The sequence below is a fragment of the Somniosus microcephalus genome, chromosome 20 (genome assembly GCF_052327205.1).
Source record: "Somniosus microcephalus isolate GS21.2 chromosome 20, FLI_Smic_1.0, whole genome shotgun sequence".
NCBI lineage: Eukaryota > Metazoa > Chordata > Chondrichthyes > Squaliformes > Somniosidae > Somniosus > Somniosus microcephalus.
Window position 1 is genome coordinate 22,090,071 of NC_141006.1, and position 25,421 is coordinate 22,115,491.

At 47.1% G+C, this 25,421-nt stretch overlaps 1 protein-coding gene across 1 annotated transcript in view; it reads left to right on the top strand.

Annotated features, from left to right (window-relative positions):
• The first annotated feature begins 1,070 nt into the window (after positions 1–1,070).
• The window catches only part of mnmip1 (manchette microtubule inner protein 1), a 145,140-nt gene continuing 120,789 nt past the window's right edge, over positions 1,071–25,421 (top strand). The window contains exons 1-3 of the mRNA XM_085963172.1: positions 1,071–1,074; positions 4,349–4,509; positions 15,127–15,187. Coding sequence (XP_085819298.1) covers positions 1,071–1,074; positions 4,349–4,509; positions 15,127–15,187 — 226 coding nt within the window. The remainder of the gene's footprint in view (positions 1,075–4,348; positions 4,510–15,126; positions 15,188–25,421) is intronic.

Here is a 25,421-nt window from a genome sequence, read left to right on the forward strand (position 1 = left end):
ATGGGTCTCAGTCACTGTGCACGTTTTCCATGCCAATTCTAAGCCCAAAAACCCAACCAGTCCAGTCCAATTTTTGCCATGTGACGGTGCACCAACAGCAAGGGTCTGCTCACCCGCCAGTTCTCCCAGACTTGGGAAATAGCACTCATGAGCCAGTGCTGAGAAAGTGTTCTTTTCTACAACACATCCCTCACTGTAAGAGCATAAAACCCACCGTAGAACTACAAGAGACAAAAACCAAGTCCAAACTATTCGGACCAGATGTTGTGAATCTCCTTAATTTGTGCAGGACTCTATGAGACAGTTTATGAGACAACTGAGTCTGCTGTGGTTCAGTTGGTAGCCCTCTCGCCTCTGAGTCACACGGTTGTGGGTTCAATTCCCCCTCCGTGGGACATGAGCACAAATTCTAGGCTGACACTCCAGTGCAGTGCTGAGGGAGTGCTGCACTGTCGGAGGCGCTGTCATTTGGATGAGACGTTAAACCGAGGCCCTGTCTGCCCTCTCAGATGGATGCACAAGATCCCATGGCAATATTTTGAGGAAGAGCAGGGGAGTTCTTCCTGGTGTCGTGGCCAATATTTATCCCTCAACAAACATCACTAAAATACCTGGTCATTATTTCAATGTTGTTTGTGGGATCTTGCTGTGCACAAATTGGCTGCCACATTTCCTACGTTACAACAGTGACTACACTTCAAAAAGTACTTCATTGGCTGCAAAGCGCTTTAGGACGTCCTGAGGTCATGAAAGGCACTATTTAAATACAAGTTCTTTCTCTTCACTATTATTGTCTCTCTCTCAGCCCTCAGCTATTTGAAATTAGTGTTCCACCGGAAATGCATTCTTTTTTAGCTGAAGATTGTTTCTCCAAACCTGTCCCACCTGTTCATGTGGCTGCCTGCCCTCCTCCAGGCACGCCCTGCGTCACAATTACTTTGCTTTTTTTGATCTACAGGCGCCTTTTGTAACTAAATGTTGTCTCATTTTTGAGTTGCGTATTTTTAAGCGTGAGACTTTGAAATCGTTCCTCAGCTGTTGCGGTGAAAGTGTACCACAGAGCAACGAGCATGGGTAAGAGGCGTTCAGTTTAACAGGCACTGTAAATGGGAATTAGATAGCGAGCAACAGGAACACACAGACAACACTGGGGAAGGGATAAGGAAGTTGCGGACTGTCAGAACGGGATGTTCCGCCTGCCCTGGATGAGCTGTAAGAGACAACGAGCAATCAGACTGCTCCAGGGGAAGGGGTCTTTCAGATTGCCTTGGGAGGGTAATCTGACTGATGCAGGGGAGGTCCAGACTGTCCCCACAGGGACATTCAGACTGCCCTAGGGAAGGCACAGAGCGTCCCAGAGAAATATTTAGACTATCTTGGGGGTGTTGCAGTAAATGAATTCCTACAGTGCGTTGCTGTCGTGTTATTAATATATACTAGTCGATCTCCTGTGGGGTTACTGGCAGGTTATTTATACAAGTATATTGAAAATTCTTCCAGCAATTTTTGGTGTGTTGCAGCTTCATTGGTGCAGTTTGGTCACTAGATTGATACTAATTTAAAGGCCCTCAGTTACCAGGCTTAGAGAGCTGAGGGCTTTTTACTCTTAAAAAAAATGCGTAGACATTGTGGAGGTTTGATTGTGGTCTTTAAAATAATGCAAGGATTAGACTCAATCCGGCGTCCGGTGGTTGTGAAAGGCGCTATATAAATGCAAGTCTTTCTTTATGTGGATAGACTATTTGAGCGAGATCGGTTGGGGAGGACCAGGGAACATGAGTCTGAGGTATGGAAGAATAGAAGTTCGTTACGTTAGATGGTATTTCTATTTGCAGAGAGTGGCCAACCTTTGAGACACGTTGTGGGCTCTTGCAGTGAGTTACTCGAATCTGTTATTAGGGACTGAGTGACTGAGCATTTGGACAAATATGAGCTGACCAGAGCGAGCCAGCATAGATTGTAAAGGGTAAGTCATGTCTAATGAACCTAGTAGGATTTTTTGAGGTGGTAGATAAGAGAGTGTCTATGGATGTTACTTATATGGACTTCCAGAAGGCATATATTGAATATATTCAAGGCGGGGATTGACAGACCTTTGAACTACAAGGGAGTCGAGGGGTACGGGGAGAGAGCGGGAAAGTGGAGTTGAGGCCAAGATTGGATCAGCCATGATCTTATTGAATGGCGGAGTAGGCTCGAGGGGCCGATTGGCCGACTCCGGCTCTTGTTTCTTATGTTCATTCGTTAAAGTTCCACATAAGAGACTGTTGACAAAAATGACAGCACTTGGAATTGGAGGCATCCTATTGGCTTGGATAGGAAATTGGTTAGGAGGTAGGAGACAGAGAGTAGGGATAATGGGTAAGAAAGAAGAAAGAACTTGCAATTATATAGCACCTTTCACATCTTCAGAACTTTACAGCCAATGAAGTGCATTTGAAGTGTAGTCACTGTTGTAATGTAGGAAACGCAGCAGCCAATTTGTGCCACAAATAGCAATGTGATAATGACTAGATGAGCTGTTTTAGTGACTTTTTTTTGAGGGATAAATATTGGCCAGGATAATGGGGAGAACTTCCCTGCTCTTCTTCGAAATAATGCCATGGGATATTTTACATCCATCTGAGCGGGCAGTCGGGGCCTCGGTTTAACATCTCATCCGAAAGACGGCACCTCCGACAATGCAGCACTCCCTCAGTACTGCACTGGAGCGTCAGCCTAGATTTTATGCTCAATTCCTTCTGACTCAGAGGCAAGAGTGCTATCAACTGAGCCACAGCTGACACAGCATGTACTCAAATTGGCAGAATGTGACTAGTGGTGTTCCCCAGGGATCTGTACTGGGGCCTCAGCTTTTCACTATATTTATAAGTGACTTAGATGAAGGAATAGAGAGCCGTGTATCGAAGTTTGCTGACTACTCTAAGTTAGGTGGCACAGTAAATGGTGTAGACAGGAGCAGAAAGTTGCAAACGGACATTGATAGATTAAGCGAGTGGGCAAAGTGTGCGGTCATCCACTTTGGACCCAAGAAAGATAGATCTGAGTATTTTCTAAATAGCAAGAAGTGAGGAAGTGTGGAGGAGCCGAGAAATTTAGGGGTACAGAAATAGTGGACAGGTACAAAATATTAATTAAAAAGGCTAATGGAATGTTGGTCTTTATCTCAGTGGGCTGGAATACAAAAGGGGGGGGCGGGGGGGGGGAAGTTACATTACAGCTGTACAGAGCTCTGGTTAGACCCCATTTAGAGCACAGTGTTCAGTCTGGGCACCGCACCTCAGGAGGGATAGATTGGCCTTGGAGCGGGTGCAGCGCAGATTCACCAGAATGACACCGGGGCTAAAAGGGTTAAATTATGAGGACAGATTGCATAGACTAGGCTTGTATTCCCTCGAGTATAGAAGATTAAGCAGTGATTTAATTGAGGTGTTTAATATGATTAAAGGATTTGATAGGGTAGAGAGAGTGAAACTATTTTGCCTGGTGGGCGAGTCCAGAACAAAAGGGTCCAATCTTAAAATTAGAGCCAGGCCGTTCAGGGGTGATGTCAGGAAGCACGTCTTCACACAAAGGGGAGTGGAAATCTGGAACTCTCTCCCCCAAAAAACTGTTGAGACCAGGTCAGTTGAAAATTTCAAAATTGCGATTGATAGATTTTTGTCAGGTAAGGGTATTAAGAGTTACGAAACCAAAGCGGGTCGATGGAGTTAAGATACAGATCAGCCATGAGCTAGTTGAATGGCGGAACAGGTTCGAGGGGCTGAATGGCCCATTCCTGTTCCTATGAGTGTGTATTCACTGCAAACACATCAAAAAGGCTGGACAGGTTACTGAGAGTGGCCAACATAATTACGTGGGGAGATTAGGAGAGTTTTTTACGCAGCGAGTTATGATCTGGAATGCCCTGCCTGAAAGGGCGGTGGAAGCATATTCAATAGTAACTTTCAAAAGGGAATTGGATAAATACTTAAAAAGTAAAAATTTTCAGGGCTGCAGGGAAAGGGCAGGAGAGTGAGACTAATTGGACAGTTATTTCAAAGAGCCGGCACAGGCATGATGGGCTGAATGGCCTCCTGTGCTGTATGATTCTATGAATTTTTTTCCTAAATTGGTCTAAAAAAAAATTCTGTTTATTTTTTTGCTTCTCCCAGGAGATTGTTTGGCTGGTGAGTGAGGAGGCGGGGTAGGGTGGGGTTGGGGGGATGGGGGGTGTTGATATGGGAGTCACACTGTGCAGCCGTTACGCCAGGACAACATTCAATGCACCAGCTGGTCTTTTCCTGTCTGTTTTTGATTGCTCGTTCCTCTCCTAACCATCCTTGTTGTTCTCTTTTGTCGCCCTTAGTGGAATTTATCGTTGTGACCTGCTATGAGACCCAGGTGGAAGAAGAGCTGCCTCTCCGGATTGGCGACATCATAAAGAATTCAAAGTGCACAGGAGAGCAAGGCTGGTGGGAAGGAGAGATAGACGGGAAAAGGGGCTTTTTCCCGAGAGTATTTGTCGAGGTATGTGAGGTCCAAACATTGTGGGTAAATGGACGGGAAGTCTGGTGGTGGCCAGAATCTGATGCAGGGTAACCAAACCAATGCAGAAACCAAACCGACCTCTCTGATTGGAGGATCAGGCTTTGAATTGGCCAATGAAATAGCCATAATGTAAAATGCAATAACCCGATTGGTTACTGACTACCCAAGTTAAGGAAAAGCCAACTGGGAGAAAGTTTCTTGTAAAACAAGCTCATTGCATCTCTGAAGGGAAAATTCTAATTAAAGATACCATTAATTAGGTCCGAGGCCTTCTAATTGGAAGTGCCACTGGAATTCTCTTTTTCTTCTTAAATTGCCTTCTTATTCCTCCTTCCTTCATGACTGAAGGTGCTGACTGTTTCTGAGGTATTATTCCACAGTGAATGGCCAGTCAGTCCTTCACCCAACTGGCCGTTTGCCACGTGTGACCTCGGATAGCCAGTGCTAGTGAGCTATTTGACTGCGGCTGTCACAGGCAATGTCCTTTCCTGAATACCACACACACACACACACACACACACACACACACACACACACACACACACACATACCTCCTGTAGGAGTCACCACATAGCAATCTGGAGTGGGAACCAGGACCGTTTATCCATTCCCAATCACATCAAGGCCCATTATATAGCCCCAGCTGCCACTCCTGTTGATGTCAGGGATCAGATCTGAGACTTCGCTGGTCAGGTAAGATTCAGTGCCACAACCCATGGTCATCTACTGATCCAGGGAGCAAGGCATTCTTAATTGTGGGGCTCCAATGGCATGGCTTTGTCGGATGTAGAATCCCAAATTGGTTCCCTGATAATGTTGGAGGGATGTCAGTTCAGTAAAATCAATTCCGGCAGGGCCAAGGAATCAGATAACAGAAGATTAAGTTATGGTATACAATGCCTGTAAGAGCAGGGGAATGCACTTGGAAACCATTGAACATTATTCTCTGCCAGCTCTTGCGATTACTCACTGGGTTTCTCTGCTAGTCCAGCCATTGAACCAATCTGTGTGCAGATGGGCTAACTGTAACAGCACAGAACCGAATGGCAAAGGGAAGCGACTGGACCTTTGGTATAAATAAGACTCATCGAGCCGCAAAGAGGGCCAGCAGAAACGAATGTTGTGTGGTTTGGACTGGAGGTGTCACACCCCTGCAGGAGCCTCTTTGACATAATTAAAAATCCATGGGAAAGAAAGGACGTGTATTTATGTAGAGCTTTGCCACACTTTTCAGAAGCACCTCGATGTGTTTCCTTTGAAGTTCAGTGATCGCTATTCTGTAAGCATCTGGCGAATGATCTGTTAACCTGTTTTTGTGGTGCTGTTTGCCATGGGATCTTTACTTTCCGCAAGATCCTGCAAATCCATTGGCAGGATAGGCGCACCAACGTCAGTGTTCTCACTCAGGCCAACATCCCCAGCATTGAAGCTTTGGCCATGCTTGATCAGCTCCGATGGACAGGTCACATCGTCTGCATGCCCGATACGAGACTCCCAAAACAAGCGCTCTACTTGGAGCTCCGGCACGGCAAGAGAGCCCCAGCTGGGCAGAGGAAACGCTTCAAGGACACCCTCAAAGCCTCCTTGAAAAATTGCAACATCCCCATCGACACCTGGGAACCCCTGGCCCAAGACCGCACAAAGTGGAGGAGAAGCATCCGGGAAGGCGCCGGATACCTCGTGTCTCTTCGCCGGGAGCAAGCGGAAGCCAAGCGCTAGCACGCAAGGAGCGCACGTCAACCCAAGTACCCCACCCACCCGCCCCTTCAACCACCGTCTGCCCCACCTGTGACAGAGACTGTAGGTCCCGTATTGGACTCATCAGTCACCTGAGAACTAATTTTTAATGTGGAAGCAAGTCCTCCTCGGTTCTGAGGTACAGCCTAAGAAGAAGAAGACTTTCCATCTGAGCAGGCTGATGGTAACCCGGATTGACGTCTCACCAGAAGGATGGAGTGAATTTAAACCCGCTTCACAGCAGTGAAAGGAGAATGCTTGGACTGACTGCATCAAATACTTTCCTACCCTCCTCCACCCACCGCCCCATAATGGCTGTCTTCCAGGTCCCATGGAACAGCCCTTTTAAAGTAACTCATTATAAGGATAGAGGTGAAACCTAGCAAATGGGAAGTACTTCAGCAGAGCAGGGGGTGATATCAATGACAAGTCTGGTAACCTTTACAGGAAAATCTCTTGAAGACATTTTTTTTATTCGTTCCGGGTTGTGGGCATCTCTGGCAAGGCCAGCATTTATTGCCCATCCCTAACTGCCCTTGAGAAGGTGATGGTGAGCTTTACAGGTGTGGGAGAATCAAACAGAGAATTGTAGCGTCCTGGTCTATGAGAGTGAATCCTGCTCTTTGGGGATATTTATAATGGCTGTTTGGATGAGAAAATAACATTTTGGGATACAGTGTGAGTAATTGGAGACACAACATGTGGTGAGTGTAGCATGCTTGGGAGGGACAGGTGACTTTGGACCTATTGTTCCCAAAGCTCTCCACCACTGGGGTTTTCCTCGTGTCATGTCTGGGTCTGTTGTAGACTAATTGATAGAGATTGATCGCTGTGATTAGTCAACAACTCCACGATCGTTGTATCATGTGACTACCAGGATGGTAGAAGGTGAACGAGATGGACCGTGGTCTTTTCTCCCCTAGTAGTTCTTATGTTCCTAGGAGAGGCCTTTTCTGGTTCTCACATTGTCTGAGTCGTGTGTCAGAGCACTGGACAGAGACTTACAACATACTTCAGCTCCTGTCTGAGCCACCCACAGCTCATGGCCATAGAGGGAGTGCAACGAAGGTTCATGAGATTGATTCCTGGGATGGCGGGACGGTCGTATGAGAAGAGATTGAGTAAACAAGGCCTGTATTCTCTTGAATTCAGAAGAATGAGAGGGGATCACATTGAAGCATACAAAATTATTACAGGGCTTGATAGGATGGATGCTGGGAGAATGTATCCCTTGGCTGGGGAATCTAGAACCAGGGGCCACATCCTCAGAATAAAGGATAGGCCATTCAGGACTGAGATGAGAAGAAATTTCTTCACACAGAGGGTGGTGAATCTTTGGAATTCTCTACCCCAGAGGGCTGTGGAGGCTCAGTCTTTGGGTATATTCAGAACAGAAGTCGATAGATTTCTCTCTCTCTCGTAATCCAATCTTTCTTTTCCTCTCTTTATTTCTCTTTCTAATTCACCCACCTTCTCAGTCGTTCCTGTTTCTTTCTCTATCGTTGAATCTCACTGGTTGAGGAGATAGACTGTTGGTCCCGTTGTCCACTGAGGCCCCAGATGCCCTTGCTGTACCGTTATCAGCTGGCACTTCCAGCAATGTTAGAGCGCAAAAATATTTTGAGCTTAAGGGTGAGGAAAAATATCCAAGGACTGGATGCCCCATTCAAGTGAAACCTGGCACATTGTTTTGTGTTTACTTTCTCTTTCCTGTTCAGTATCTTTCATCCCTCTATAAGTATAGTAATCTGGGATGTTATGATTAAGGTTATCCACCAGGTGGTGCTGTAGCCAATGCTGCTGCTAAGGTCAGGGGTTTGCTTCCTGTTAAGGTCAGGGGTTGGCTTCCTGCTAAGGTCAGCAAAGGTGCAATGCCTGGATGCAGGCCTGCCTGGTTGTTTCGCAGTCATTTAATAAAGTATTCGTATTAATCCTAATACCTCGCCTCTTCGAGTTCCTTGTCTCACTACATGGATTTATCACATTTGGCGACGAGGTAAAACAGGACCCTGAATAAAGAAGAGAAGTCTGCCAGGACGTTTAAACAACAGAATCACAAGCTAAAGTTCGCTACCAGTCAGAATAGAGTATGGCTGCCATGGTAGGAATGGTCTCCGCTTTTGATATTCAAGCACAAACCTGGGAGGAATACTGTGAAGTGTTGGGTTATTTTTTTGAAGCAAATGAAATAAATGATGCCGGAAAAAGGAAAGCCATTCTGCTTAGTTCAGTGGAAAGCGAAACCTACAGTTTCATGAAGAATCTGCTCAGTCCTGAAAAGCCTGGAGACAGATCATTTGTTGAATTAGTGGCCTTGCTAAAGGAACATTTCAACCCTAAGCCTAGTGAGATTGTACAGTGGTTCAAGTTTAATTCAAGGAACAGAAAAGAGGAAGAGAATGTAATGGACTATGTAGCGGTGTTGCGTAAATTAGCACAAGATTGCAATTATGGGAACAACCTGAAGGAAATGCTGCGAGATAGGCTAGTTTGCGGAATTATGGATGACCGAATGCAGCGTAGATTATTATCCGAGACTGGGCTTACTTATGAAAAAGCATTGGAACTTGCTCAAGCCATAGAGACAGCGAACCGAGATGTAAAAGAAATACAGGGTTCAGACAGGACTAATGCTACGCAAGTTGCAGGTCAGGTTGTTGTGCACAAGTTGAACATGCATCAGAAACCACAACGTGAGCATGTGAAGGCATGTTATAGATGCAAGGGCGATCACCTGGCGAGTGAATGCCGGTTTCTGGAGGAAAAGTGCTACAAGTGTGGGAAACAAGGACACATAAAATGAGCTTGCAGGGCGAAATCACCTGTGGAGAAATCCAAACCAAAAGGAGGAGGACAGCAAAACCAAGGGAGAGAAGTGAAAAAACATGGAGCACACCACATCAGCAGGGAAGCTGAGGAAGAAGAGAACATGTTCATAATGTATAGCATGTTAGAGAACATTCCAAAAGTGGCTCCTATCACATTGCAACTGACAGTAAATGACTCTAAGGTGAACTTTGAAGTGGATACAGGGTGCGGCATGACCATAATGAACAAGGCAGAGTACTCAAAATTGTGGAACCGTGCAAAAGTTCCGGAGTTAAAGCCTTGCTCCCTGCATCTTAAAACATATACAGGTGAATGAGTAGCAACATTAGGTACAGCTAAGGTAACTGTGCAACACAGGGACACAGTGGAACAGCTACCTATAGTTATAGTATCGGGTACCGGACCAAACCTGTTAGGTCGGGGCTGGATAAAAGAACTTAAATTAGACTGGGGAGCAGTACATCAAATAGATGCAGGCAAACAGTTGACTTTGCAAGAAGTGTTGAGTGAACATGAGAATGTGTTCAAGGAGGAACTTGGCTCATTTAATGGCCCCCCAGCTAAGATTTATGTAGACAAGGAGGCACCGCCAAGGTTTTTTAAACAACGACCTGTGCCTTATGCCATGAAGCCAAAGGTAGAGGCTGAGCTTGACCGTCTATTGAGAGAGAACATACTGGAGCCAGTGAAATGTTCGGAATGGGCAGTTCCCATAGTACCTGTTTTAAAACCGGACAATTCGGTAAGACTCTGTGGAGACTATAAATTGACAGTCAATCAGGTGTCCAAACTCGAGCAGTATCCTATTCCCAAAACAGAGGATCTCTTTGCAAACCTGGCTGGAGGAAAGAAATCCACAAAGTTGGATATGAGTCATGCCTACTTGCAGATTACACTGGGTGGCGAATCAAAGAAGTATGTCACCATAAATACACACATAGGCTTGTTTACATATAACCGCTTACCGTTTGGTGTCTCATCTAGTCCAGCTATCTTCCAGAGGACAATTGAAGGCGTACTGCAAGGGATTCCACATGTTTCCATCTATCTGGATGTCATTCTGGTGATGGGACAAACCGACCAGGAGCATCTGAGCACTCTGAGTGAGGTACTACAGAGATTGGCGAGGGCAGGGTTCCGGCTCAAGAGGAGTAAGTGCACTTTCCTGGGGAATGAGGCAGTGTTCCTGGGACACAGAGTGGATGCCACCGGGCTCCATCCACTCAAGGAGAAGGTACAAGCACTGCAGGATGCCCCTGCTCCTACAAATGTGGCTGAGTTAAAAGCTTACCTGGGACTGCTGAACTATTATAACAGGTTTTTACCAAACTTGTCAACTGTGTTAGCACCTCTTCACAAACTACTGCGCAAGGAGACACAGTGGCAGTGGGGAGAGGAGCAGGGGGTTTCATTTGAACAGTCCAAGAAACTGATGCTGTCGTTGGATGTGCTGGTTAACTACAATGCAGAGAAAGACATCATTCTCTCTTGTGACGCTTCACCTTACGGGGTGGGGGCAGTTCTTTCACACTGCATGGAAGATGGAACTGAAAGACCAATAGGGTTTATGTCCCGAACTCTAACACCAGCGGAAAAAAACTATTCCCAGTTAGACAAAGTGGGGTTAGCAGTAATGTTTGGGTTACAGAGGTTCCACAAGTACATATATGGCAGGAAGTTCACCATATGCACCGATCATAAACCTCTTCTCTCTCTTTTCAATGAAATGAAAGCAGTTCCACAGATGGTGTCACCCCGGATCCAGAGGTGGGCCGTGACGTTGAGGGCATATGAGTATGTCATTGTCTACAAGGCGGGCAAGTACCATGGGAACGCAGATGCCTTGAGCCGTCTTCCACTGCCAGGCACACCTATCCGTGCAGCTCCAGAGGACAGAGTGTTGATGTTGGAGGACACTGACATGGCACTTGTGACTGCAGAGCAAGTAAGAACATGGACAGGTAAAGATCCAGTACTGTCTAGAGTTTAAGAATATGTGGTGAGGGGATGGCCACAGCATCCGGAAGGGGCTGACTTCACACCCTACAGTGTCAGGAAAACAGAGCTGAGTGTGCAGGATGGTTGCGTGTTGTGGGAAGCACGAATGATTATTCCACAGCCAGCACGACAGCCTATCCTAGAGCAACTACATCAGTGTCATCCTGGGATCTCGCGTATGAAAGCCTTGGCTAGGAGTTACTTGTGGTGGCCAAAGCTAGATGAGGAGATAGAAAATCTAGTCAAGACATGCAGCACTTGTCAGGAACACCGGAAGGCACCAGCAGCGGCTCCTCTCCACCCCTGGGAGTGGCCGGATAAACCATGAAGAAGATTGCACTTAGATTATGCGGGTCCATTCATGGGGAAGATGTTCCTCATAATCATTGATGCACATTCCAAAGGGATGGATGTTTATCCTGTAAATTCTGCTTCCGCCACTACTACTATAGACTGCCTGCGTCGGAGCTTCAATAATCAAGGGCTACCGGAGATCGTGGTAAGTGATAATGCCACTTGTTTTGTGAGTACAGAGACAAAAGAGTTCTTGAGAAAAAATGGCATAGTGCAGGTGACCTCGGCTCCATATCATCCGTCCTCAAATGGACTTGCGGAGAGAGCCGTACAAACATTTAAAGAGATGATAAAAAAAAGTGCAGAAGGGAGTTTAGCAGCCAAAGTGTCACGGGTTCTGTTCAGCTACAGAATAACACCGCAATCCACCACAGGACTCTCTCCTGCTGAGATGTTATTAGGTCGTAGACTACGCTCCACTCTTGACCTTGTCCCCCCAGACCTAAAAAGGAAAATGGAAAACAGACAAAACAAACAAAAAGAGAACCATGACAAAAGAACAAAGAGCCGAAGTTTTGGAGAAGGAGTTGCGGTCCTTACCAAGAATTTCAGTTATGGACCAAAGTGGATTCCTGGCTTCATAGACTCAATGACAGGTCCAGTATCATACAAGATCATGTTGGGTGATGGTAGGGTAGTACGTAGACATGTAGATCAAATACTTGCCAGACAAGGGGAAATTGAAATGAAGGTTCCAGATGCAATGACTGAGGACAGGGTTGCCCCCAGTTATCCAAGTGCATCTGTGGTGCCATCACCAGGGACAGAGACAATTCCACAGGAACCCATTCGTCAAGAGGAAACCATCGTTGCAGAGTCAGTTACTCCGAGCACTGCTCAGGAGCAGCTGGTGGCTTCACCACAAACAAGCAGGGACTTTACTGTTAGACGTTCACAAAGGACTCGCAAGCCACCAGAGAGATTGATATTGACCTGTTAGATTCGTCAAGTATGGAACATGGTGAATGGAGACTTCTTATGAGACCCTTAGGAATGGTTGTTTGTTAAGAAATTCATACTGAAATCTTAAGGGAGGAGGGATATAGTAATCTGGGATGTTATGATTAAGGTTATCCACCAGGTGGTGCTGTAGCCAATGCTACTGCTAAGGTCAGGGGTTTGCTTCCTGTTAAGGTCAAGGGTTGGCTTCCTGCTAAGGTCAGCAAAGGTGCAATGCCTGGATGCAGGCCTGCCTGGTTGTTTCGCAGTCGTTTAATAAAGTACTCGTATTAATCCTAATACCTCGCCTCTTCAAGTTCCTTGTCTCACTACATGGATTTATCACAATAAGGTCCCTCCTGAGACACCTTTTTGAAGCTGCTAGCTCCACAGCTCCTCCCGAGGGACACTGACAGCTGCGATCGCCCCCCCCGCCGTCCTCTCCCCACCCTCCCCGCTGTCCTCTCCCCACCCCCTCACCGTCCTCTCCCCACCCCCCCACCGTCCTCTCCCCACCCCCCCACTGTCCTCTCCCCACCCCCCACCGTCCTCTCCCCACCAACCCCACCATCCTCTCCCCACGCCCCCACCGTCCTCTCCCCACCCCCACTGTCCTCTCCCCACGCCCCCGCCGTCCTCTCCCCACGCCCCCGCCGTCCTCTCCCCACCCCCCGCCGTCCTCTCCCCACCCCCCCGCCGTCCTCTCCCCCCCCCGCCGTCCTCTCCCCACCCCCCCGCCATCCTCTCCCCACCCCCCCGCTGTCCTCTCCCCACCCCCACTCTCCTCTCCCCATGCCCCCACCGTCCTCTCCCCACCCCCCCCACCGTCCTCTCCCCACCCCCCCCGCCGTCCTCTTCCCACCCCCCCGCCGTCCTCTCCCCACACCCCCGCCGTCCTCTCTCCACCCCCCCCGCCGTCCTCTCCCCACCCCCTCACCGTCCTCTCCCCACCCCCCCACTGAACTCTCCCCACCAACCCCGCTGTTCTTTCCCCCGGTGAGACAGGCGGCCTGAAATTCGATCCGGCTAAAGTGCGAGCTGCCTGTGGAGGCGCAACAGGTGTCGGCAGATCACCCACAATATTTAGATGAGGCCCGAGGCCCAATTTATGGGCCTTCCGGTTCGGGCGCGCGTTGCGACCGCATCACCGCCTTCACACCTGAAGCCAGGTGCCAGTGAATTCCTAGCCCTGCGTATGAGTAGGCTATTCCATTTCTGGGCTGTGTCACAGCTGAGTGTGATTCTGTCCTGCCCCACCCGTGCACATTGACCAGGAGTGCAAGCTCAGGCCGATTGTAGCGTCCAACCACTGCCCCGACTCAGATCACCACAGACCGGGGATTTAACCTGACTCTGTGGGCCTCGTATCACAGCAGGCGGTGCATGCACAGACTAGGGGAGCCAATCCTCCAGGATTGTCTCGAAGTCGCCAGGAATTAAAGATTAATCTCTGCTGCAAGCAACCCGGGAGAAAAATTATAGGGGTGTTATAAAAAAAAATGTGTTCTTATTTAATTTTCTTTACACACTTTCATTTGTTAGTTATAACATAAGGACATAAGAAATAGGAGGAATAGGACGTATAAAAATATTGGAGATGGGGGGAAAAGGGCTGTTTGACTGGGCGGGGCGGTTGGCGGTGGGAGGTCACGTGAGAAAACCTCCAGGAATACATCCAACCACAGTTGGCAACCCAAGTACGGACTGGATCATCAGAGGTGCTCATTGAGACGCTCTTTGCCTTAACATCCTTCAGATGGAGGAGTGATAGCTACCGCAGGCACTGATTGTGCGCTGGCTGTTGCATGGGACACCGTGTTTCACGTGCAATGAAATCAGTCAGCCTCACAAACATCTAGGGGTAGAGTTTCCATTTGTTTATGCTAGGAAGATAGACGCATTGAGGGCGCAATTGGCCGAACCAGCCCAGAAGATGGTAGAATTTAAAATGTAAGTGAGTTACGCTCAAACCCGCTTATGCTCGCGTTTTCTATGATTTTTTTACACTGGTTCAGGATTCAATTTGCCCGGAGCAGGCCCCGCCCACAAAACTGGACACGCCCATGTGTCTAAATTGCGAGATTCCACCGATAACGCTGGTTCGGGAAGGCTCTTCAATTGCGCTCAGTTTCCTCGGCGCACGGGCACTAACAGGGATATTTTAAAAGGTTTTTCATATCAAAAAATATTTAATTTACTCGGGAACTGACTAGTCTACACCAATGAAACTATTAAACGATGCAGTGTAGTTTTTTAAAGTCATTTTCAGTGATTTTAAATCAGGTTACTCACAGGCAGAGGACTGGACACCCTTATTTTTGGTGATGAACCCAGTTTCAGCTGTAGTAATCAAACTGCACCAGGTTACCGCTCTTACATACATCAAGGAATACCTTTTAATGGAAAGAAGAAAAAAGAAACGATTGCACTGCCCGACTGCGCTGGTTAATTAACATTTGTGATTATGCAAATTAATTTTATCAGAAACTTGAACTGTAACTCAACCAGCGCAACTTTGAGCACAATGTGAGTGAAATTTCCTGATTGCACTCAAAGCGGAATCCCTGCCCCCCAACATTTACCCCCATAATATAAATAGGCGCGCCCTCAGTTCAATTACAGGCTAATTACGGATGTAAGTTTCCATAGAAACGGTTGCCTTCACAAACATCCAACTAAACTATTCAGAGTGCCTGAGGTGAAGAGAGTTCAGTACAAACCAATGCTTGTGTTTTACAGGAAGTGCCATCTCACACCGTCGCCTGTGGAAACCGTATTCAGCCTCGTTCTCTTCGCAGAAGTAAGTGGTGTCTTCTATTCAGTGTCTGGTAGAGAGAGCAAAAAAACGCCAGCATTTATTAGAACATAAGAATTAGGAGCAGGAGTCGGCCATACGGCCCCTCGGGCCTGCTCCGCCATTCAATAGGTTCATGGCTGATCCTCTACCTCAACTCCACTTTCCCGCCCTATCCCCATTAGCTAAGCTCCCCGATCCTTCACGGCCTATCCTGCTCAGCCGAGGCCTGACGTTCTGAGCCAAGCCACTGCACTACATTTCTCAGAAGCCACCACGTGGCCCAGCCTCCATCACGACGCGTGTGCAAAGAGCACCACCACACTGTGAGCCAAGCAACCTGACTATAACTCCCAGAACCCAGCGCAGGCTTTAGGCTTTCGACTTCACCACGATCACAAGGTAATTGTGGATGAGGAAGGTCGTTTGGGCCATCTTCGTTCACCCATCCAGAAAGATGTGGAAGGCAACTCTGGCCCCACCTGGACCCCACAAAGGAAAGACAAACACTTACTCCTTTTTACAGCCTCCTCTGGGGCTGATCCTCCTCTGTCCTAGGGAAGCCGCAGTGAGCTTCCCTGCTCAGGCCTGAGTTTAAATTGCAGTCGGGCCCCGATGACATCTTCCTGCTTCCTGACATCACCCTGAATGGCCTGGCTCTAATTTTAAGATTATGGGCCCCCTGGTCTGGTCTCTCCCACCAGAGGAAATAGTTACTCTCTATCTACCCTGTCAAATCCTTTAAACATTATAACACCTCAATTAAATCATCCCTTAATCATCTAAAATCAAGGGAATATAAACCTTGTCTACGCAACCTGTCCTCATAATTTAACCTTTTCAGCCAAGGTATCATTCTGGTGAATCTGCGCTGCACCCCCGCCAAGGCCAATACAGTATATACCTTCCTAACTTGACTATTCCAAAGCACTCCTGGCCAACCTCTGTAATTCTACCCTCCATATACTTGAGGTCATCCAAAACTTTGCCGCCCGTGTGCTAACTTGCACCAAGCCCCATTCACCCATCACCCCTGTGCTCGCTGACCTACTTTGGCTCCTGTAATGTCCGTGTGTAATTGAGACACGGACTACAGAAGTTGGTTATAACAGGTGTTTACTGAATGGAGACAAAACTGGAACTACTATACAAAGTTACTACACAGGCTTATATACAGGGGTGGTCACTACTGGTACTGCAGTATACAGGGGCTGCAGAATATAGTTCCTTCTTCAAGGTACATACACTACAATTCCTCCCCTTTTAGCTAAACAGTACATAACATTCGATTAATAATTAAATAACATATTTACAATTACTGTTGCTAGATACATTAGCTGAAGTTAAGCAATTATAAGTTCAGTCTTTGAGGAGGCTTCCTGATTCTGTCTGGATAACGCCTCTTTGGGGTATCAGGTTCTTCTGGCAAAGTTGATTCGGGATCAACGTCGTTGTTTGGTTCGTCTGCTTCCAATATCACTGATTCTGAGGTAGATGCAATTGGTACTTCGGTTTCATCACCAGGTGTATAGGATCGTGGTGTAGATTTGACGTTTTCCAGTGACTCTATCACAGAAATCACAGAAATCACAGAAACCACACAGTGCAGATAGAGGCCATTTCGGCCCATCGAGCCTGCACCGACACATATCCCACCCGATCCCCGTAACCCCTACACCAACACATATCCCACCCTATCCCCGTAACCCCACGTATTTAATCCCCCTAACACTAAGGGTCAATTTATCATAGCCAATCAACCTAACCCGCACATCTTTGGACTGTGGGAGGAAACCGGAGCACCCGGAGTAAACCCACGCAAACACGGGGAGAATGTGCAAACTCCACACAGACAGTCGCCCGAGGCCGGATTCGAACCCGGGTCCCTGGCACTGTGAGGCAACAGTGCTAACCACTATGCCACCGTGCTGGTCAGTGGTCAGACTCCAGAATCTGGTCAGCATGGCGTCTTACAATGCTCTCTCCAACGTCCACGGTATGCATTAGAGGTCCTTGCCGTGTGCAGATCATTCCTGGCTGCCATTTCTCTGTGCGGTAGTCCCGGGCCAAAACTGGTTGACCTATCTTGAAACTCCTGGTTGGCCTTTCATTCATATTCTGAAACTGCCTGTTCTCCACATCTCTTCTGATGTTTGGCTTAACAAAATCCAAGCGGCATCTTAGTCTTCGATTGAAGAACATCATGGCTGGAGTTTGGTTGGTAACCGCATGTGTCGCATTCCGGTAGGCAAACAAGAAGTTATCCACCTTGTGTTGTAGGGGTATGTCTTCATTACACATTGCCTTGATAGCCTTCTTGAATGTTTGAACGAACCTCTCAGCCAATTCTTTGGTGGCTGGATGATATGGGGCGGATGTGTAATGCTTAGCACCATTGTTCTTTAAGAACCTCCGGAACTCTTCAGACACAAACTGTGGTCCATTGTCGGAGCAAATCTGTTCAGGCAGCCCATTTCTGGCAAATATGGTTCATAAGACTGTGATAGTCTTTTCTGTGGTGGTTGAGGACATTTTTATTACCTCTGGCCACTTTGAATGTGCATCCACCGCAATTAAAAACATCGAGTCCATAAATGGACCAGCAAAATCAATGTGTACCCTTTGCCATGGAGATGAGGGCCACTCCCATGGATGTAGAGGGGCTTGTGGTGGGGCGTTTTGGACCTTCTGGCATCCTGTACAGCTCTTGGTCATCTCTTCGATTTCTCTATCGATTCCCGGCCACCACACAAACGCTCTGGCTAAGTTCTTCATTTTTACCCCTCCCAGATGACCCTCATGAAGCTCATTGAGCACTCTATCCTTCAATTTGGGTGGAATTACTACTCTGGATCCACACATCAAGGTTCCTCTGCACACTGACAGCTGTTCTCTTCTCGGAGAGAATGCTGGCAACAGTGGTTCGCCATGTGCTGGCCATCCCTTCACCATTAAATCATAGACCCTGGAGAGTGTCGGGTCATTTCGTGTTTCCTTTTCTATGTTTGCATTCGTCACAGGTAGACTTTCGACTATGGTCGAGTGGAATATCTCCACAGGATCCACTGCAGGTGCTTCTTCCACCGTCGGCAACGGTAGGCGCGACAATCCATCAGCATTCCCATGCTGTTTAGTTCCTTTGTACTCTATGTCATATTGGTGTGCCCCTAGGAAAAGGGACCACCTCTGTAGCCGTTGTGCTGTCATTATCGGGACGCCCTTCTTAGGGTTGAAAATGGAGACAAGAGGTTGATGATCAGTTAGTAGAGTAAATTTCTGTCCGTGCAGGTAGTGATTGAACTTCTTCACCCCCCACACCAGGCTGAGGGCCTCTCTGTCAATCTGGGCGTAGTTACGCTCGGCTGAAGTTAACGAGCGTGACGCAAAAGCTATCGGCCTCTCTGAACCATCAAGGAATTTATGTGACAGTACCGCTCCAACGCCGTAGGGAGACGCATCACACGCCAGTCTGATCGGTAGTGATGGGCTGTAGTGAGCCAATACTTCTCTTGAAGTGATCAGGCCTTTACACTTTTGAAAGGCCCGCTTACATTCATTGCTCCATTTCCATGCTACTCCAGTTTGTAGCAGGGCGTTCAGTGGGTGCAGAATTGTGGACAAATTCGGCAAAAACTTATGGTAGTAATTCACCAATCCGAGGAATGACCTCCGTTGCGACACATTTTCAGGCGCTGGAGCCTTAACTACCGCTTCAATTTTGTCAGGGGACTTATGTAACCCCTCTTCATCAATCACGTGGCCACAATACGATATTTGTTTCTTAAAAAACTCGCACTTGGGGCGATTGGCTCGTAGCCCATGTTCTCTTAGTCTAGTGAGCACCTGCTCTAGGTTGGCAAGGTGTTCACTGTCATTTTCACCTGTCACTAGGATGTCGTCCAAGTAACACTGAGTCCCCGGAATCCCTTGCAGGACTTGTTCCATCGCTCTTTGCCATATAGCCGGAGCTGATGCTACTCCGAATACCAGTCGATTATACTGGTAAAGACCTTTGTGAGTGTTTATCGTGAGATATTTCCTAGAGGATTCTTCAACCTCCATCTGCAAATATGCTTGCGCTAGGTCAATTTTTGTAAAACGTTTCCCTCCAGATAGTGAGGCGAAAATATCTTCTATCCTCGGATTCCATTTTGACTTGGGACCCTGCTATCGTGAGGGTGACCCAAATGGTTCGGTGATCCTCTTTTGCGATTACGTTGTGTAGTTTGAGACAGCTTAGTCTCTTGTTCCCGGATTCACTATCGCTCTTCTGGTCTTTGGAACTACTGTCCGTCATCTTTTGTACTTTCCTGTACTTTTCCTTAGTAGTCTTTTTGTTGTCGTTAGTCTTCTTCCCGGACCTGCAAACTCGTGCAATGTGTCCCATCTTTCCGCATTGCCTGCATGTTTTGTCCTTGAACCAGCAGTCCTTCTGGTCATGGGTTGTTCTGCCGCAGCGATAACATTTTTCAAATCCCCGTGTCATTTCATGGGTGCCGTATTCCTGTGGCTTTTGCTGTATTTCCGCAGCTCCCCTTGCTGCTGCTTCATACGATACTGCCACGCTGAAAGCCTTATCTAGCGTCAGCTCTTTCTCTGAGAGTAACCTCTTCTGGGTTCCTTCACTCAGGAGTCCACAGACAAATTTGTCCCGTAGGGTATCTGCCAGTCCTGCTCCGAACTGGCAGTGCTTTGATAGTGTAATACCCACTGGAAATGTTATGTACGCTAAGTATGGTTATCAATCTTTAACTTAGACACTGTATTATCATTGTTATAAATCCCTGGATTAAAGTTGCCCATGTGAAGGTACGGCAAGAACTTTTAAGGACACAATGTGACTAAGAGCATACTTTCCATAATTCTGCACCAGTATCAACTGTTGCAGACAGTGAGGCTGCGCAGTCTCCAGGCAGAAACCCCAGGAGGAAGGGGTGGAGTCGGGTTTTTTGAGTGGGAAGAAAGGAGCGACTGGAAGAGAAGAGGGCAGGAGCTCTGAAAAGAGGGCTCAGGAGGCAAATGGCTGCCGCATCCCGTCCCGGGCTTCCAAACTCGGCCGCCGCCCTTCGTATTAGTAGCTCTGCATCCAGAACTCAAAGTGGGATTCAGTGATCGTGAAGAGAATTCAACGAAGTGGTTCGGAGTCGTAAGTCTTGCAGACATTATACATACCATGAGCTCCAACTTAAGCGCGCCAACGAAAGAGTGCACTCGAATTTGGACACGGGCAGATTCTCCTTTGAATCCATATAAATGGAGAATGTATGTTTATTATGTCTAGATTCATTCTAATGTATGCAAATGTCTAATTTAGGTCATTGACCCGTAATCTTCTTATACTGTCTGACGTTAAAACTATAAAGTAAGATAATTAGAATTAAGCCATTGTAGTAGTGATCTCCTTACTGGACTATAGAATACTGTCTACAACAGAGACCACATCTCACATATATCTAGAGAACCGTGAAGGGGTTACAATAGCTTGCGTAAGGTAATCAGCATTGCTCTCATCTTTATGTTGATTTCTCTTGTGGAATTTAAATCTTTCTGCTATCAGCAGCGGTGTAGGATTTATGTGTTCCTGTAGGATATCAACAATTTCGTTAAAACTCTTCTCCATCGGTTTGACTGGAGTGATCAGGTTCCGCAATAGGCCGTACGTTCTTGCGCCCATTAAGTTTAGTAGTACCGATGCCTTTTTCTCATCGGCTACTTCATTTGCCTTGCAATATACTTCGACTCTTTCCACATACGTGGTCCAGTCTTCTATTTCATTATCGAAGGCAGTGATATTGCCAGTCTTCGGCATCTTGGAGATCTAAGATGGCACCTCCCACGCTTTGCCTTCTTCCCCGATTGAACAAAATGGCGCCTCCCGCGCTTTTCCTTCTTCTCCGCTGGATTAAGATGGCGCCTCCTGCGCTTTCTGTCTTTTCCGCTGCTGCCAACGCTGTTGCTGGCATTTTTATGCCTTGATGGCGACGCCCTATGGTCTTCGCGCGCTTCCCCCCGCGCTGCTGCCAACGCCACTCTCCGCGGTCCCTGTGGCAAACTGCAGCTCCTCGCGGCTTTCTGCGCTTCTAATTTCTTTTTCTTTTCTTTTAATTACTGTTCCTGTCGTCAGAGCAGACCCTATGGGACACTTTCCTCCCTCTTCTCGGGTCTGTACGCTGCCCGGCTTCGTAGCACTGGCCGCGCCCTGTGTGCTCCACCCTCTCTCTCTCTCTCCTCTTCCCGACAACGCTGCTCGGCCCCATTGAAAAGCCACCCGATCGAGCTCTAGCCCGCCGCAGCCCAGGAGGGATCAGTGTACTACCTGCTACCAGCCCGATTAGCTGGAACACCATAGACTGGAGAACCAAGCCCAGCTCTCGACAGCCTCTCCTGCAAACCTTCGAATTCGATGAATCAGAGGGCGGTTGCCCACGGTCGACGCCCATTTCTTCTGTTTGTTTTTTTTTCTTTTTGGATTTCTTCCTTCTGGCTTCGACCTCTAATAACTTCGCTTCAGGGATGGATCCCCGTGAGGTGGTGCAGAACTGTAGGTAAGTTCGGATCTGTTTGTCGCCAATGTAATGTCCGTGTGTAATTGAGACACGGACTGCAGAAGTTGGTTATAACAGGTGTTTACTGAATGGAGACAAAACTGGAACTACTATACAAAGTTACTACACAGGCTTATATACAGGGGTGGTCACTACTGGTACTGCAGTATACAGGGACTGCAGAATATAGTTCCTTCTTCAAGGTACATACACTACAGCTCCCAGTTTAAGCAACGCCTCAATTTTAAAATTCTCATCCTTGTTTTCAAATCCCTCCATGGCCTCGCCCCTCCTTAACTCTGCAATCTCCTCCAGCCCTATAATCCCCCGTGACCTCTGCACTCCGCCTATTCTGGCCTTTTGAACATCCCCGATTTTAAATGCTCCACCATTGGCAGTCGCACCTTCAGCTGCCAAGGCCCTAAGCTCTTGAATTTCCTCCCAAAATCTCTCCACCTCTCCACTTCTCTTTCCTCCTTTAAGACGCTCCTTAAAACCTTTGACCAAGCTTTTGGTCATCTGCCCTAACATCTTATATGGCTCGGTGTCAAACTTTTTTTTTTGATAGCACCCCTGTGAAGTGCCTTCGGTCATTTTATTATGCTAAAGGCACTATATAAATATAAGTTGTTGTTGTTGTTGAGGTGTGGTGCCCAGAACTGAATGCAGTACGCAAGACTGGGTCTAAACAGAGCTCTGTACAGCTGTAACCTAACTTCCCCCCCTTTGTATTCCAGCCCTCTGAGATAAAGGCCAACATTCCATTAGCGTTTTTAATAACTTTTTGCACCAGTCCATTAGCTTTTGGTGATTTCTGGACATTGGCCCCTAAATCTCTCTGCTCCTCCACAGTTCCTAGGTCCTCGTCATTTAGAAATTACTCTGATTTATCTTTCTTAGATCCATAGTGGGTGACCTCACACTTTCCTACGTTAAACTCCATCTGCCACAGTTTAGCCCACTCACTTAATCTATTAATGGCCCGTTGCAACTTTCTGCTCCCACCTACATCATTTACTTTGCCACCTAACTTAGTGTCATCAGCAAACGTAGATATACAGCTCTCTGTTCCTTCATTTATAAATATAGTGAAAAGCCTAGGCCCCAGTACAGAACCCTGGGCCAAACCACTAGTCACATCCTGCCAATCTGAGTACATACCCTTAATCTTCTATATTCAAGGGAATACAAGCCTGGTCTATGCAACCTGTCCTCACAATTTAACCCTTTTAGCCCCGGTATCGTTCTCCTGCCCTGGGCTGTCTGTACACTGAGTCAGGCTAAATTACAAGTTCTATTCTAATTACTGTCAAGTTTTTGTACATTTTATTGCTGATCGAGCGCAGGAATATTAGTATGGGAATTGGAACACTTGCCCCTTATGATGATCAGGACTGACACTGGGAACTGAAACACTTTTGGCGATTAGAATTGGCATCAAATGGTCTCAAGTAAAGTATCGAGGTGAAGGTCCCTCTACTACATCCAAAAATAAAACTTGATGCCAAACTCAGAAGAGCCTCCCATAGTGCATCAGTGTGGGTTGTGCCTCTGATAATGGAATGCTGGGATATATGGTGACAGGCTATGGTGGTGTAGTGGTTCTGTTACTGGACTAGTAATGCAGAGAGGGTGCGATCCAATCCCACCATAGCAGTTTGATCATTTGAATTCAGTTTTTTTTTTAAATCAGTAAAAGTGATCGTGAAGCTGTTGGATTGTCGCAAAGGTCCAACTGGTTCACTAATATCCTTCAGGGGAAGGAAACCTGGCATCCTTACCTGGTCTGACCTCTAGTCCCACACCAACGTGATTGACTCTTAACTGCCTCGCAAGCCATTCAGTTGTATCGAACCGCTGCAGTAGTTCAAGAAGAAGGCCCACCACCACCTTCTCAGGGCAACTACAGATGGGCAATAAATGCCAGCCTTGCCAGTGATGCCCACATCCCGAGAATGAATAGAAACAAAAGAGAGAGAGGACACATTAATGTCGCAGGAACATCTTAAAGCATTTCACATGCAATTAACTACATTGAAGTGAAGTGATTTACGTTACATGAACAAATGTTGCAGCCATTTTGTGCGCAACAATATCCCATGAACAGTAATGAAGAACAAGTTTATCTGTTTCATGGTAGAACTGGTTAAGGGGGGAATCACAGAATCACAGAAACCCCACAGTGCAGATAGAGGCCATTTCGGCCCATCGAGCCTGCACCGACACATATCCCACCCGATCCCCGTAACCCCTACATCAACACATATCCCACCCTATCCCCGTAACCCCACGTATTTAATCCCCCTAACACTAAGGGTCAATTTATCATAGCCAATCAACCTAACCCGCACATCTTTGGAATGTTGGACAAGAAACCAGGAAACTCCCTGCACTTCTTCAAACAATGCGATGGGATCTTTTATGTCAACCTGAACAGACAGACGGGATCTTGGTCTAAAGTTTAATCTGAATGATTAACACCCATTACCAGTTCCTAGTATACCAGCAGATTGTGTGCATGATACTTGACGTTGGGTGTGGTGAACTTGGCAGCAATGGCTGCTTTGTTGGCATTTTTCCAGGTCAGGAGACAACTGAAGCAAGAAAGGAGGGACCTGAATCTGCTCGTACATCTCTGTCTGGTTTCCCTCAGGCTGGATCATTGAGACTTGTTGTGAGGTCAATGCTAGGCTGCATAATAAGGGATTTAAAGTATCCCAATCAGTCCGATCCTTTTCAGGCGCTTTCATATTGCCACTTGTCTACAACAACAACGGGCATTTATATACAGTAGCGCCGTAAATGTCCCAAGACACTTCACAGAGATGTAATCAAAAGAAAAATGTTTCATTTGGATTGCAGGAGATTGGTGCCCATTCATCGCCTCCTGTATTTATGCTTCAAAATTCAGCTCCCTTATCCTGGCAGCAGAACCATGAACTGCAAATAAACTGGGTGTATGATCCTGCAGCGAGGCTAGACCCCCTGGTTAGCGGTGCAAACATGAGGAACTGGCATACGGACCTCAGTCTCCCATAACTTGAACTGGACAACTGACCATGAAAGTGGCTAGATTGCTCAATGTAAAAACCCCAACTGGTTCACTAACTGTCCTTGAGGGAAGGCTACCTGCCACCCCTAGCTGGTCTGGGCCTACACTACATGGCTCCTTACATAGGAACAGGAGTAGGTCATTCAGCCTGTGGTATCTTGAGGTGGCCATAGATGGAGACGGACACAGGTTAACTCCGTAACATGGTTTAATCAACACTTGCACATAAAAGCTTCTGCCATGAGGCAGCAAAAACAAAGAGTACAACCAGTACAGACCAGACTTAACTCAGGAGACCAATTGCCACAGCACCACCTGGTGGATCAGGTTACTCATAACCTCCCAGGTTACTACACAGCCCCTTGAGCCTGTTATTCCATTCAATTAGAAGATCTGCATCTTAACTCCATTTACCCACCCCTTTGCCTGACAAAAATCTATCGATCTCAGTTTGAAATTTTCAATTGTCCCCCAAACTCAACAGCTTTTTAAGGGAGAGAGTTCTTGATTTCCACTACCCTTTGTGTGAAGAAGTGCTTCCTGACATCACCCCTGAACAGCCTGGCTCTAATTTTAAGGTGATGCCTCCATGTTTAGGACTCCCCCACTTGAAGAAATAGTTTCTCTCCATCTACCCTATTAA